Here is a 13,227-nt window from a genome sequence, read left to right on the forward strand (position 1 = left end):
CCCGAATGTGGAACACTAATGTTTTGAACATTTCCCCACTTTCCACCTGTAGTGGTGGACATTTCAACCCTTTTTTTCCATCTCCTGAATAGAGGTCTGAATAGAAACATCCCACTGCTGTCTGCTGCTCTACATTATGGTCAGTTGTCTGCTGCTCTACATTATGGTCAGTTGTCTGGGAGGCTGATTGAGGGGGCGGTCCAGTCCTCCTGGCCAAGGTGGGTTATTTTGCGAAATAAAACTCATAAACTTTGTCATAAAGCTTGATGGAAAGCCTCAAACTGCTGATCTTAGATAGGCATGAAGAGCCCCCTGCCTGTCCATAGTGCAACGCTGTCTTATCACCATCTGAAGTCTTCTGTCGCTCTTATCAGGACAGTGAGAGATAAACAACACAATGGATAGAAGACGTTTATTCAAACTAGGACTGTCACGATATGCCTAATCCACGATATGATTACATTTTCAATTCTAAGGTCACGATTCAATCCGATTCGATTTTTGATACAATATAGATATACTCTTTTTTTCCCCTTTTTCCAGCACTGAGAGCTATATGACTATTAATTTAGGCTACTGTCTTGATTTATTTAATGTTTCTCAATAAGTCACTTTTATTTGAATAACAAATGAGAATGAGAATAACAAAAGGTTTAACATTTTCATGCACTTAAGTGAATCGCGATTCGGGTTGTGTTTTTTCGATTCACTGAATCGAACGTCAAATTTCGGTTCGTTTCGCGATTCGAATCGGAATCGGAATCGTGACAGCCCTAATTCAAACACTTGTTACCTTGGAAATGTGTAACTTGCACTATATGGAAAAAGATTAATATCTCTGTATTTATGCCAAATATTTCAATATTGATATACAATATTACGTATACAAATTTCATATTGTTGCCTTTTGCAACACTGATATTGTGCACATACCGCGAAAACGATACGATATATTGTGCAGCACTACTAGGCACTATACAGTTAATCTATATATACGATATATTTTGCAGCACTATATGCACTATACAGTTAATCTCTCAAGACAGATTCTGCATTGTCACTGGGTCTATACTGTGATGCTGTATTAATTGCTTTTTGCTGTGGGCCCCCTGGAATCCCCTCAAGAACCTCTGGGGGTCCCCGGACCCCACTTTGGAAACCTCTGCTTTAAACTCCGCTCAGGATTTTACTGTCCTGTATGAAGACATGAGGTCAGGGACCCTGTGGCAGGACGTTAATTCAGGCACGTTTCTTTAAGACGCTGTAAAGATAAAATGGTGTTACAAATGGGGTTAACAAGCTAACAACCCACCATATAGTGTAACTGTAGTAGGCCTATAACCCTGTGTGTGACCAAAAATGTTTCAGTTAAATCTCCACACACTCACAGATAGATCATACATCGTGCAAGAAGACATATACATGCATAGCCTACTGTAGTCACTGACTGTTGGCTAAAACTGTTACTTTTCAATAGAATCAGACAACGTAGTTATCATGTAGTCACAAACTCTGGTTAATGCTTTTAATTCAACATTTATAAAAACCTACAAACATACTTCGCAAACATATTTCCCCTAGTTTTATCAAATTCATTGTTATGATCACCTCTTTCTGCCCTGTGGTTTAAACACTGGGTTGTTCATTTTCTTTAAATATGTATTTTTTTCTTTCTTTTTTTTCTTCTTTTTTTTTGCTTATCTGTACATTTTCATCTGTGCACTGCTGTAATTGTTGGACCATACTGTATGTGCTGGCACATTTTACTGTGCCAAGTAAAATAATGTAGTAGGGCATTAATATGACAAAAAGGCTAAGCACGATGTGAAATACAACAGCAACGATATCAAGGTGACTATTTAGTGCAGTGTTGAAAAGGACTTTTGTTTTTGTCAAAAGCCTGGCCTGGTCAGATGAATATTAGTGCAACTTGCTTATTGACATTGTCCAAACCATACCGTACCTTATCACCTATAGACGACAAGGGTACATTCAGTCCACACTGTGCTACTGTATGTGTTTTGATATGCAAACGTCTACAATGACGTACACACTGTCATTGTAGACTCAAATCTCTGTGGCTGGCCTGTCTGGGAATCCACAGAATGCCTTGATTGATAAGAACATTGATTATACTGTGTAGTCGGTATGAGAAGATCTCCTATTAATTAAGTGACATTTTTTATTTGCTGATATTTCCTCTCCCCGGCTCTTTAGTAGAGACAAAATACGACATCAGGCCAGGATACCAATTTGACCCAATCGAGAGCGTGATCTCGCAGGATAAACAAGTGAAAAGGGAAGTGATGAAAAACAAAGAAGCCCCAGGGGTCCTTGGAGGGGATTCCATGGGGTCCCCAACAAAATGTCATAATATAACAAACAAAAACAAGTTTAACCGATTTAACCCAATGTACAATACAGCAGCTATCAGAAGATAGCAGATCTCACAATGTGACAAATAAACAAATCTCTTGAAACATTTTAACACAAATATGTGGATCCTTCACATGAAAGGGTTTGCACTTGCCCTAGCCTTGACGACCTTACAGGCTTACGCAAAGGATAAAATATGATTTAGATGGCATTTTAAGCCCCTTTCCACAGGCCTAACACCACATCACTCCATACCACACCGCCCACTTGTGCCAGGTTTTCCACTACAAGGACCTGGGTAGAGTGGTGTGAAAGTGGTACTAAATGTGGTACTAAAAAGTAACCAATCTAGAGTAGGTCTGAGCTACGCCAAACAGGGCCAAACGCTTCATAATGACTGAGTGATCACTCACTGACTTTTCATTTAGACCACCAGGATAGAGTTGTAATACATGATACTAGATTATATTGTGTTATAATCTATAGTGTATTATAATTATCATAGTAATACATTAATACTTTATAGTGTAATCACAGTTATAATCCATTATAGTGTATTATAATTTAGGATAGTTGCAATACAAATGTATATTGTATTATAATCACAGTAAAAAGGGTCAATTTGTGTCTTACCGATAGGGGTACTTTTGTGTAATGGAAAATGTAGATATTTTTATGTGGTGCGGTGTGGTGCTAAAGTCGAAAAGGTGCCTTAGGTAGACAGGAGCCAGGTCTTCAACAAGGGGGCCACCAAATCTTTGTGATAGGATCATTCTTTTAAATGAACAACTTGAACCCTCGCATCCCTATTCTGAGGTGAGGAGAACTTTAACCAAAAATAGCAGATCTAGAAGCTCTCAACGCCTCGCAGCTACACCAATCCTCAGCAAATAGGATTGGTGTAGAGGTAATAAAGAGCAGACCAAATACATATTGAAAGGTCAAGTTTACTTAAAACATGAATCCATCATAGACTGATGACAGTGCTGTCAAAAAGTCTATGCATCTATCTATCAAATCGATTAAAATCTGCATCACATTTATACAATATTTAGAGGGGGTCCCTGCTTCATCTCTCTCTCAACTAAGGGGTCCTTGGCCTTAAAACCCCTGCTTTAGTGTGTGTATAGTTTCAATGTACAGATTATAGATTATTTTCTCAATCTATTGTTAAACTGATGATGGCTTACCAACGATTTGAGATTACTATAGCTGTGCATTTGATGCATTACCTTGTGTTGTCCTTGCTTATTCTAAATCGCTCTGAGCGTCTATTAAAATGATTCAATTGTAAATTGTAAATTTGTAAATTGAGAACCACTGACGTACAGTATGAGATATTGTCTCATATTGTCAAGATCGTTATTGTAAAACTGAATTACAAGGCTAGCATGTACTGTAGCCATCAGGTTTACTGTAGCAGAAACATGGAGTTGAGGTCAGTGAGGACAAGTCTGTTTGACGCTTCAAAATGAGCCTGTCTATTAAAACATTGTTTAATGAATCTCCAGCAACAACTTTTTGTTTAATGTGTAATCAAATATCAACCAATGATTGGTACTAGGTAACGGATTTAGCTGTGTCATGGAATTCGATGCAGGCTATTTTTTTTCTTTAACACAAAAAGCTAGACTTTCCATGGAAGTAAATGCTTAGATCATTGTGTATTATCTTATCTACTGGGGGTTGCATTGTTTAGTGTTACAGTAAACATGCAGGTCGGCCTTCTGTCTCCAAAGTCTAAACTAAATGCAGAAGCAGTGTTCAGTTTTTATGCACCACATAATATCTCATGCCAAACTCATGCTGAAAAATGCAGTTCTGCTATACTATAGTTTTGAAATCAAAGTTTTTTTTTTACTGCAACCTTTTGAGGTTTTTGATTTCTTATGATTTGATTTATTGATATTTCTTTATTTAAAGTGTCATGCTTCCAAGGGTTTACAGGACATTACATTCGACATACAGTAGATAATGATCCGACATGACAATTCACAAACAATGATCAGATAAATAACTACTAGAACACACAAGCTTCCTACATGATGGCAGTTTTCAATAATTATAAACATTTTAAAACACATTTTTGGACACTGCTCCTACAGATTTTGCCCTAAAATCACGCAAATCAGTACACAGTATGTCTACACTCATGTCATCAACATGGATCTGTCCCATATAGCGCCACCATCAGGCCGATTTTTTCAAACACATTTTTGGACACTGAGCCCTACACATTTTGCCCTAAAATCACGCTGCGACCTGGCGGTCGCTTATCTCCCTATTAGGGAGTCTTACTGGTAAAAATACAACCTAAAATACTCCTCACCTCTCCTAACATCGACATGAGCATCGACATGAGCCTACTTGAAAAGCTGAAACAACATCATTGTTTTTTAACTTTAAATGTATTCAAATTGTCCTTTAATGTGTCTTCTTGCACTTAATGGTTTATGTAAGGCACTTTGAATTGAATAGTGCTCTACAAATAAACTTGCATTAATGATCCTTTCAAAGTGCTTTTTTTTTTACTATCATCATAACAGGGTTCATGTTGATCTTCCAGACCTACAGTAGTTAGTTTTATTTGACCCATTTCCCACTCCGAAAACATTTGTGAACAACTGCCGTGCGTTTAGTTTTATTACAGAGACCCTTGCACTGATAAAACTTCCACTTCAGCCTTTGCTGTGCTCGGGGGGGAAAAAGTGCCTCTTTTCAAAAAACATAGTTATCTATAAACTTCCGAGTAAATTATTAAGTTTAATTTAGTGCCGAAAACAAGCTAGGAGATTTTTTTAAACACTTGCTTTTATCTCAACCAGTCAGCAAAAGGGATTTACCTGATTATCATGTGATGTTGATGATGGTCAAACTGTCTTAGATTAATAAGAGAGAGACAGAGAGAGGCAGGGACGTGCAGAGAATGGTAGAGAGGCAGGGGCTGACATTTCTAAAATGGCCTTTTGGTGAAAATATTGAAAATATTGAAAATAGCCGACCTCCATGCTCACAATGCGTCGCAGCTTGTGAGCTTGTGAGCTTTTGAGCTTGGAGGTCGGCTATTTTTCGGTACTTGCCACACTAAACTAAGCATAAAAAAGGCAATACTGTAGAGGTGGTGTACAGCATGGACTTCTACACAGTGAGAGCAATTCTTTAAACACAAGATGCTGTATTCAAGTTCAGGAGACTTTGGACAAGGCAATTCTCTTGAACGCTGCCTTCAGTCATGGAAAGAGGGCATTTGCATGTCTTTCACCATAGTAAACGCTGCATTCATGGTCTGGAGAGGGCACTTTTTACAGACAGGTAAAAGGGCACGGGCTCAAGCCCCCTTTGATGTCTATGTGTGCACGTGCCTGGAGAGAGGCTAGAAGGTTGGGTTCACAGCAGGTCAGTCATTGGGTGCAACATCTCCTTAAGGCCTTGCCTCCTCTCCTCCTCCCGCCAAACTTTACCAAAGTTCAAACCATTAGTCGGCACAAGCGTGCAGATATCTGGACGCACAGCTCAGGACGGAATCACTCAAGAGTTCTATCCTCACAGATCCATCTCTCTCTCTCTCTCTCTAAACCAATAGAGTACAACCAGACCTCTCTCTCTCTCTCTCTCTCTCTCTCTCTCTCTCTCTCTCTCTCTCTCTCTCTCTCTCTCTCTCTCTAAACCAACAGGGTACGACCAGACCCATCTCTCTCTCCCTCTCTCTCTCTCTGAACAGAATACCAATGGCTGACGAGAAGATGGAGCTGGGGGAACTGCTGGACTCCCAGAGGTCACCTCCTCCTCCTCCGGCCAGACCTCCCAACAGGTTTGAGCGGGTGTTCCAGCCGTGCCTGGCGGAGCTGGTGGGCACGGCGTTCTTCGTGTTCATCGGCTGCGTGTCGGTCATCGAGAACGTGGAGGCGGCGGGGCGGCTGCAGCCCGCCCTGGTGCACGGCCTGGCCGTGGCCGTCATGGTGGCCTGCATGGCCGAGATCAGGTGAGGAGGAAGACGCTCCTTTATCCCTGTTTGTTGTTGTTGTTGTTGTTGTTTCTCTTTATAAATGCATGGGCAAAAGTATAAGAACAAGTTGAACTGAGCTATTCAGTTTCATCGGGATACATTGAGCATCAGTTCCCTATGGAGACACAAAAACAAGTCTCCTTTGTGATTCCATAGGGGACCGCAGTCAGTCATCAAATTATTGTCTTGGGAATGTGACAAAAACAAAAACATAAATCTCCATGAATTCAAGGCTTCGTGGGGTGAGTAATCGATTGAAAATAAGTGATTTTCTTATGGGTGAACTATCCCTTTAATCTACTTGAGACCTATAGAGTCCTTATCGTTTGGTTGAGAATAGCAGATCTACAAGCTCACACATTGTGTCATGTTTCCAACACATCTGAGCTTGTAGGTCAGCTATTTATTTTGGTGAAGAGATTTGGTGTAGAGGAAAATATGAGTGGACCTGGTCAATTAAGTATAAAGAGAGGTTTAAGTGGTTTAATACATTATTATTACAACACATATCAATAAAACAAAAATATTTCTTTATAGGCTAGCAGTTTATGTTTTATTGCTCTTAATCCATTACTTTGATTCTTTTTTGGGTTTGTTTACCCGGCATATAGTTCCATAGCTTCAGTCTACAGATTATAATTTTTAGACTGTTTAGATGCTTGGTTCTTGGTTTACCTATGATCCTAGTTTACTGAGGCACTAACACTGTCTCTGCATTTGATGTGTTTATACCTTAAGGTATCGTCTGCACCTAAATTGAAAATTATTTTTATGATTTTCTTTTTACATAAAGCATTTTTGTGAGTGAAATGTGCTCCGCACATAAACCTGCCTCGCATGCAGTCTGACGACCATGGATAGTTAAAATGTTGCTTTCAGATAAGATAATGAGAGGAGACGTTCTCAGTCTTCTGACAATAGATTTTATGACCCTTTCTCATGCTACTGTGCATCACATCACAACATGTTTGACTTTTGAGATACTAAAGCTGCTCTCTGGTAATAGTGGTTCTCAAACGTTTTTATGTCAAGGACCCCCAATTAGTCAAAGCAAAAAGGCACACACACTGTGGGCTCCAGTTGCAAAATACCTTTTTTGCTGCTGTCAGGTTTCAGGGCTTTCACCTTTCCTCTGACTCAAGGACCCCCCAAATTAATGTATTTGGCCTGTGGACCCCCATCTGAGAATGTTTTGTGCCAGGGACCCCATACAAGATTTGTGTTGTGAAAAAGAATTCTAAAATATTGACTGTTTTTTTTTTCTTCACAATTGTTCATGATTATTGTTATTATTGCCATTTTAAAATGCAGCCTATTTTCAGATGTTGTGCTGATGTATGGTAGTTCAGGTGTTTTAGTTTTTTGTATGCTATATTAACAAATCCAGCTGTAACCCCTTAGAACAGGGGTCTTCAATGTTTTCAGGCCAAGGACCCCTTCGTTGAGAGAGAGACCCCCCTCTACATATTGTATAAATGTTTGATGGAGATTTTCATCGATTTCATTGATAGATTCATAGACTTGTTTGACAGCACTGTCATCAGTCTATGTTGGATTCACGTTAATGTATTTTCAGACATTTAACCACTTAAATAGTTGATATTTTGTAAACTTGACCTTTCACTATGTACTTGGTCTGCTGCTTTTACCTCTACACCAAACCTATTTGCCGAAAATAGCCGATCTACAAGCTCGTTGAGAGCTTGTAGATCTGCTATTTTTGGCCAAATTTCTCCTCAGAATAGGGATGCGAGGGGTTCAAGTTGTTATTTTTAAATAATCATCCTATCACACAAAGATTTGGCGGCCCCCCTGTAGTAACTCTGTGGACTCCCTAGGGGTCCCCGACCCCCTGTTGAAGACCCTTGCCCCCTCGAGGACCACTGGTTAAACACGTTTATTAAGGATAATAATAATGATGATGACAGAACAAGCCTATCTAATCGTGAACTGATTGCTCCCATTGAAGTCCCACTCCTCCAGGCTGATAGGAGTTCATGTGTGTAAAAACAACAGTTCATAAAAGGTTTAACCCTTTGCCCCCTCCTCCATGCAGCGGCTCTCATTTCAACCCCCCCTTCACCATGGCCATCTACCTGTGTGGGGGCATGGAGTTGAACATGGTCATCCCATATCTGCTCAGTCAAGTGGGAGGAGGGGTGATCGGAGCAGCGATGGCAAAGGTGAGTGTCATTCTCGCTCTCTCTACTTATCGAAAGATTTCTCAATCTGAAATCAAGACGTTTTGTGGTATTATCTGACTTTAGTCTTTATCAACCTTATTGATGTGATCTCATCTCTAGAGGCATTTCTTTAAATTCTGTAAAAGTCAGAGTAAAAACTAAAAATGGGCCCATGCAAATGGGCTGTATGTCGCAGTAATTTTCAACCTTTTTTGATCTCTAAAACATTAAAGTATCATGCATAGTAATACACAAGGACCGCAGGTCGACACTAGAAACGAAGGGGGAGAGAGATTTCTTCTGTTTAGTCCGTTTGGTGTCCGTTCTATCTCCCTGTCCGTACTTGTCCGTATGATTATGTACACCGCTCAACTGAGCGTCCTGGACTTGTCCGTAGCAAGAAGTACCCGCGGTCACCGTAGGGGCAGTAGTGAGGAAAATAACTTTTCCTCTGCAAAAAGAGTGGAAAGATGTCGTTCTTCAACGTCTGTAAATATCAACCATACCTCCATGATACCAACATGGAAAGCTCCGTGGTTTGAACTCCGTTCTCATCTAGAGCCCTTGGTATAGTGAAACGGCAGTGAGCCTCGACGGACACGGAGTTGAGCCTAATATGTTGGAAAAAGTCCCCATCTTAGTTTTTATGTAGACACTTTAAGATGGACAATATTAAATCCTGTTGGTTATTGATTAATCACCAGATTCGAGAGATGGGGGCTACTCGAGGAGAGTGTGGTTCATTCAGCCAAAATCCATTTCTCTTGCGTTTCGAATCGTATATCCTTTGACCGTCTGGTGATATAACGTTAACTGACACAAAGTATTTATAAAAAGACTTGTGTGGATGACAGAGACATGAGGCGCTGAGAATTTATTGTGCTTTCCTCTGTTCTGCTCTCGTGTGCTCTGTGCTGCGAGCCGTGCGAGGCACAACATGTGGCGCACGGCCCCAAGGGGAGCAGAATTGGAGCGGAGAGCGGGTCGACACGCACACACAAACTTTCTGTTCACTGGAGAAATGGGACCCCTGTTATTACTGAACAAACTCTCCAAAGCAACGATTACCATGCAAATATAGATCAATTTAACGATTATTTTAACTGTGACTATCACCTTACACCCCCTGTAAACCAACACTTGGTGACTGTTTGACCGCTGTGTCCTCGCAGGCGATGACCAGCAGGGAGCACTACGCCAGGGCCCAGGGAGCAGCCTTCGACCTGCTGCAGGAGGAGAGCCAGCTGAGCGGGGCTCTGTTCGGGGAGGTGGCCATGACCTGCCTGGTCACCATGGTGGTGCTGCTGGGGGCCGTCAACCCCAAGAGCAGGAGCCCCCTGGTGCCCTTCATGGTGGGCTGCACCGTCATCATCAACGTCCTGGCAGGGTGAGGACAACTACTCTGCAGTCCTTTGCCATATTTGTCACCAGGCACACACAGACATCAAAGGGGGCTTGAGGCCCTGCCCTTTTACCCGTATGTAAAAAGTGCCCTCTCCAGACCATGAATGCAGTTTTCACTATGGTGAAAGAAAGGCACATGCCCTCTTTCCATGCCATACCTGAAGGCGGCATTCAAGAGAATTGCCTTGTCCAAACTCTCTTGAACTTGAATGCAGCATCTTATGTTGAAAGAATTGCCCTCTCTGTGTAGAAATCCATGCCTTACTCAATATTCACTTGATTGTGCTTAGTTTAGCGGTAGTGGTGTCAGGACTTTGGTACTATTGCTGCTGCTATATTTAGCATATGATCTCAAGATCATGTTAGTAAATCATAGATCTGTATCTCTCAGTGTAGGATGTCATCATTGTCATGTTTGCTGGAGTCACAAATGACTCCAGACTTGAAGATAAGATGGCAATGTGTGATAAGATATGTGTGTGATATCATATTCATAATATGGTGCCCTGGCCTTGTGTGAGAATTCCTATGAACTTAATGATGTGCACCTTTCACACACAACTGTAGAGAGTTTATCACATACAAACACCACTAAAATAGTGGTGGGAAAGTAACTATGTAAGTAGTAAGTACATTTACTCATGTACTCTGCTTAAGAAACATTTTGAGGTATATTTTCCATTTTATTTTTACTTTAAAGGACAACTTTGTTTTTTTTACAACATGGGTTCATATTTTAGATTGTAAATCGAGAAAAGAAAAGACGAGTGTTAAAATGTTTTCATTTATTGCTTTCTATCGTTTTAGCGATTTTAATTACTTTGATTTCAGTGATTGGGGGCATGCATGCGAGTGTCTAAATATGTCTTTTTAGACACAATAAGCCCATTCCCAAGATGCACCGCAATCCTTTATGGGCAGATGTGACTTATTGGGGCTACTGTAAATAATAATAAAGAAATCGCTGGCTTAAAAGACATATTTAGTTGTCCTTTAAACTTATACTCCACTGCCTCCCAGACTTTACTACACCAACATTATTTGACAGCTTTATCAAAATACATGAACAACTTGCTATAGGTTTAGCTTATACTTTGTGTAATTGTAGATCAGCAAAATAAATTAAGCCATATATTTTCAAATGTTTTGAGAAGGCCTATTTTAACTTTGGCAAGTATATTTTGATGGCTGTCAATATATTTGCACTTTTATTGGGAGGGACTATAGATCCATTAGAACTGAGACAAGTCATGTTATGCTTGGTGTCAGGCTCCAAAAATAGCCGATATACAAGCTGCGACGTTCTGTGAGCTTGTGGATCGGCTATTTTCGGCAAGCAGCTAAATCAGGCATTTCGACAGTTGATTAAAACCTTATATTTAGTCAACTAAAACTGGACTAAAGCTAAAACATACGTATCAGGTGACTATAAATATGAAACGACCTTGAACTCCACACGTTAAACTGCAGCTGTCTTGTGTTCCTCCCACAGCGGGGACGTCTCTGGGACGTGTCTGAACCCGGCCAGAGCCTTCGGTCCAGCGCTGCTCACCAACTACTGGACCTACCACTGGGTGTACTGGGTGGGCCCCATCGGAGGAGGCCTGGTGGCCGCTGGACTGGTGCGGTAGGTGCAACCCAACTACAAGCCTCACCCAGTCAGTGACCACCATCCATGACACATACTGTATAGGAGAGTCCTACTCCTATCTAGACCAGGGGCATAGTTCTGCCGATTTAAAATGACTCCAATACGGAAGTAAAACTTCCTATGATTGGCCGCTAGTTGCGCTGTTTTCCCCAACTGCAAAAATAATTGTTCTCCATTGGATCCCATTCATTTTCCCCTTTCGTTTTCTAACCTTAATTAACATTTTCATGAATACTGTATGGTTCCTATCGCTAGTTAAAAATTGCCTTTCAATCACCATCATATTCGTTTTGTCGAAATGTGGTCCAATTTATTTTAAAATAAATGATAAAGTTGCGGGGGGGGGGGGGGGGGGGGGGGCAGCCGACTGATACCAGCCGGCTGTGTTCTTCTTCGTGTGCTGTATTTCGGGAGGCTCCGACCACATTCTCCCATGTATCCCTGCGGTTGCACGTGACCGTTGGCAGCCAATAGCATCTCTGATGCCTTTACAATTCTATGATGGCGACACCCATTCCAAGGGGTAGAAAAGGGCCATTTGCGCTGCATAGAAACCAATGGCTTCGCTTCGTCCATATTTTTCTACAGTCTATGATCTAGACAAGTGGTTCTCAACCTGTGGGCCCCCCAGGGGGGGTCCACAGATTATTTTGGGAGGTCCCCAGATTATTAACTTAATGTTTGTGTGCTTTTAGATCTGCTGTTTTCACTACTTTTGTGCGACGGCCTTGTATGATGAAGCAGGGCTTTACTTTGCGAAAGAATGTACACATTTGAAACTTGGAGATACGAGGTTTCTACCCGACGACGACGATATAAGACATCAAATGTCTCCTTTGGATGTGGCACTAGAAGGTTTGAGAACCACTGAATTACAGAACCATAAATGAATATTAATGAATGTTATTATTTGATTCTTCTTCCCCTGTAGACTTCTCCTTGGAGACAGAGAGACCAGACTCTTCCTGAAGCCATGAAACCATGTCGACATGAGAGAGACCATTTATATCCAAATGTACCCTTTCTTACTAAAACAATATAACCCTTTATTTTGTTCTGTTGCATGTTTTTATATTATGTATATGTATATATTCTACGCTATTTTTTATTATATTAGAAATGTTTCTGTTTTTTACACAATAAAAAGTGAGATCCTCCATATCTTTTTCCTTTTTTGTGGTCCTTGTCTGTTGTCAGTTGACTCGTGTGTTGCTATAACGGTTCATAATTTAATCTAATGCAATGGTGGAAAAAGTACTGAAATGTTTTAAAAGTATCAATACTGCAATACAGAAATACTCTGTTACAAATAAATGTCTGGGATTAAAAAAGGAAATGTACAAAAAGTTTTGGTATCAAAATGTACTTAAAGTATCAAAAGTAAAAGTACGAAATGTTTGAAAATAGCAGATCTAGAAGCTCACACCGCGGTGCTTTGCGTTGTGAGCTTGTAGATCGGCTAATTTGCTTAATGTGTGTTTTGTAATATTATAATTTATATCTGCAAAGTAACTTGTAACTAAAGTTATCAAATAATTGTAGTGGAGTACATGTACAATATTTGCCTCTGGGATGTAGTGGAGTAGAAGGAAAAGTATTGGAAATTG

General features: G+C 40.6%; 1 protein-coding gene across 1 annotated transcript; it reads left to right on the forward strand.

The window, feature by feature from the left end:
• Positions 1–6,104: 6,104 nt before the first annotated feature.
• On the forward strand, positions 6,105–12,597 carry LOC308282626 (aquaporin-8-like; the record flags this gene model as incomplete). The annotated part of the gene is made up of 5 exons (XM_080723011.1): positions 6,105–6,358; positions 8,439–8,565; positions 9,738–9,952; positions 11,462–11,596; positions 12,552–12,597. The coding sequence occupies 5 exons, from the start codon at positions 6,105–6,107 to the stop codon at positions 12,595–12,597; spliced, it is 777 nt and encodes a 258-aa protein (XP_080579137.1).
• Between the last annotated feature and the right edge of the window lie 630 nt (positions 12,598–13,227).

The sequence above is a fragment of the Nannobrachium achirus genome (genome assembly GCF_963921795.1).
Source record: "Nannobrachium achirus genome assembly, chromosome: 4".
NCBI classification, from domain to species: domain Eukaryota; kingdom Metazoa; phylum Chordata; class Actinopteri; order Myctophiformes; family Myctophidae; genus Nannobrachium; species Nannobrachium achirus.